General features: G+C 69.1%; 1 protein-coding gene across 1 annotated transcript in view; it reads left to right on the top strand.

The window, feature by feature from the left end:
* Window positions 1-1367, top strand: part of Kiaa1671 (KIAA1671 ortholog) — a 58102-nt gene that overhangs the window by 52834 nt on the left and 3901 nt on the right. Inside the window, exon 8 of the mRNA XM_013014282.1 lies at window positions 720-838. Coding sequence (XP_012869736.1) covers window positions 720-838 — 119 coding nt within the window. The remainder of the gene's footprint in view (window positions 1-719; window positions 839-1367) is intronic.

Below are 1367 nucleotides of genomic sequence, written 5' to 3'. Positions count from 1 at the left end.
CCTCCTCCCTCTCCTCCCTTCCATCCTCCCTCTCCTCCCTTCCCCCTCCTCCCTCTCCTCCCTTCCTCCATCCTCCCTGTGTCTTCCTTCCTTCTCTCCTTCCTCCCACTCTCCTTCTTTCCTTTTTTTCTTTTCTTCCTCCCTCCCTCCTTCCAGCCCAGCAGCCTCGCACATGGGCGGTCTCTGCTCTTCCTTATTGACAAAGAAACCACGTGTGAAGGCCGCCCTGAGTAGGCCCCGTGCGCCCTGGGCGTGCCGGGCAGGCCACGAGGGAGAGCGGCTGCAGGGCAGGCGTGCGTGGGTTCCCAGCCGCCCGGGCGCCGCTGGGCTCCACGCGTGGAGCGGGCAGTGTAGGTGGAGACTCTGACCACCGCTGCGGCAGGCCACGTCAGGGTCCTGCAGACTCCGGTCAGAGCCCTGGAGCCGTGAGGAGGCCAGCGGGTGGCTGGGGGCAGTGTGCGCGTGCGTGCGCGTGTCCGAGGAGGCCAGGGGCAGTGGGGGTGTGCGCGTGCGCGTGCGTGCTGTCTGTCTGGGGGCTTCTCTGGGTGGCGTGGCAGGACATTGCTGCAGGAGGCTCGGTGCCAGCTGGTGCTCGCCGGCTCTGGCGGCCGCCTTCTGTGAGGGGCCCCTGCTGACCTCTGCCCTGACCCCCAGCTCCTGCCGGGGTGAGGCCTTCCCCAGGCAGGAGGCGGCTCCACCCCTGGCTCTCTTCCCTCCAGGCCCGGCTGCACGGTCCCAGCGAGACCCCCGGCTGGGCCCCCAGGACCCCCAAGTCCCCCTTCCAGCCTGGAGTGCTGGGTGGCCGTGTGCTGCCCTCCAGTGTGGACAAGGATGAGAGGTGAGCGGCCTGGGGACGGGGGGGGGGAAGGGGGGATGGGGGCAGGGGGTCCCCCCGCCTCAGGACCCGGGAGCCCCAGGCATCTGCTGGCTTCTGCACTGGCCACATGTCTCTGATTTCCCACCGGACAGCAGTGGCTCGGTTCCTGGGGCCCTGCTTCTTTCCCCCCGATTCCTGCCACCCCAGCCCCCAAACCCAGCTCCGTTGCTTGGAACCAGCAACCAACACAGCCCTAAGAGGACACTGGGGCAGGCTGCCTTCTCTCCAGGGAGCCCTCAGCATGGAGGGGGGGATTCTGGGATTCTGGGGCAAGTTGGGGGAGCAGCTGCCAGTCCCCTGCCAGGCCCCCTCCACACAGAGCCCGGCCCAGAGTGCCCCGCGCCTCCCAGCCTCAGCCAAGGCCAGGGCTGCGGTCCCCACACGGGCTCACAAGCCTCCGCCATGCTGGGAGAGTCGTGATGGGCTGGGTGATCAGGGCCCGGTGCTGGGCTCAGCGGGAACCCTCCCCCCCCCGCCACCCCCATCCCCC

The sequence above is a fragment of the Dipodomys ordii genome, unplaced genomic scaffold (assembly GCF_000151885.1).
Source record: "Dipodomys ordii isolate 6190 unplaced genomic scaffold, Dord_2.0 Scaffold23, whole genome shotgun sequence".
Classification (NCBI taxonomy): Eukaryota; Metazoa; Chordata; class Mammalia; order Rodentia; family Heteromyidae; genus Dipodomys; species Dipodomys ordii.
Note: the sequence above shows the minus strand (reverse complement) of the source record. Positions and strands in the feature narration are given on the sequence as shown.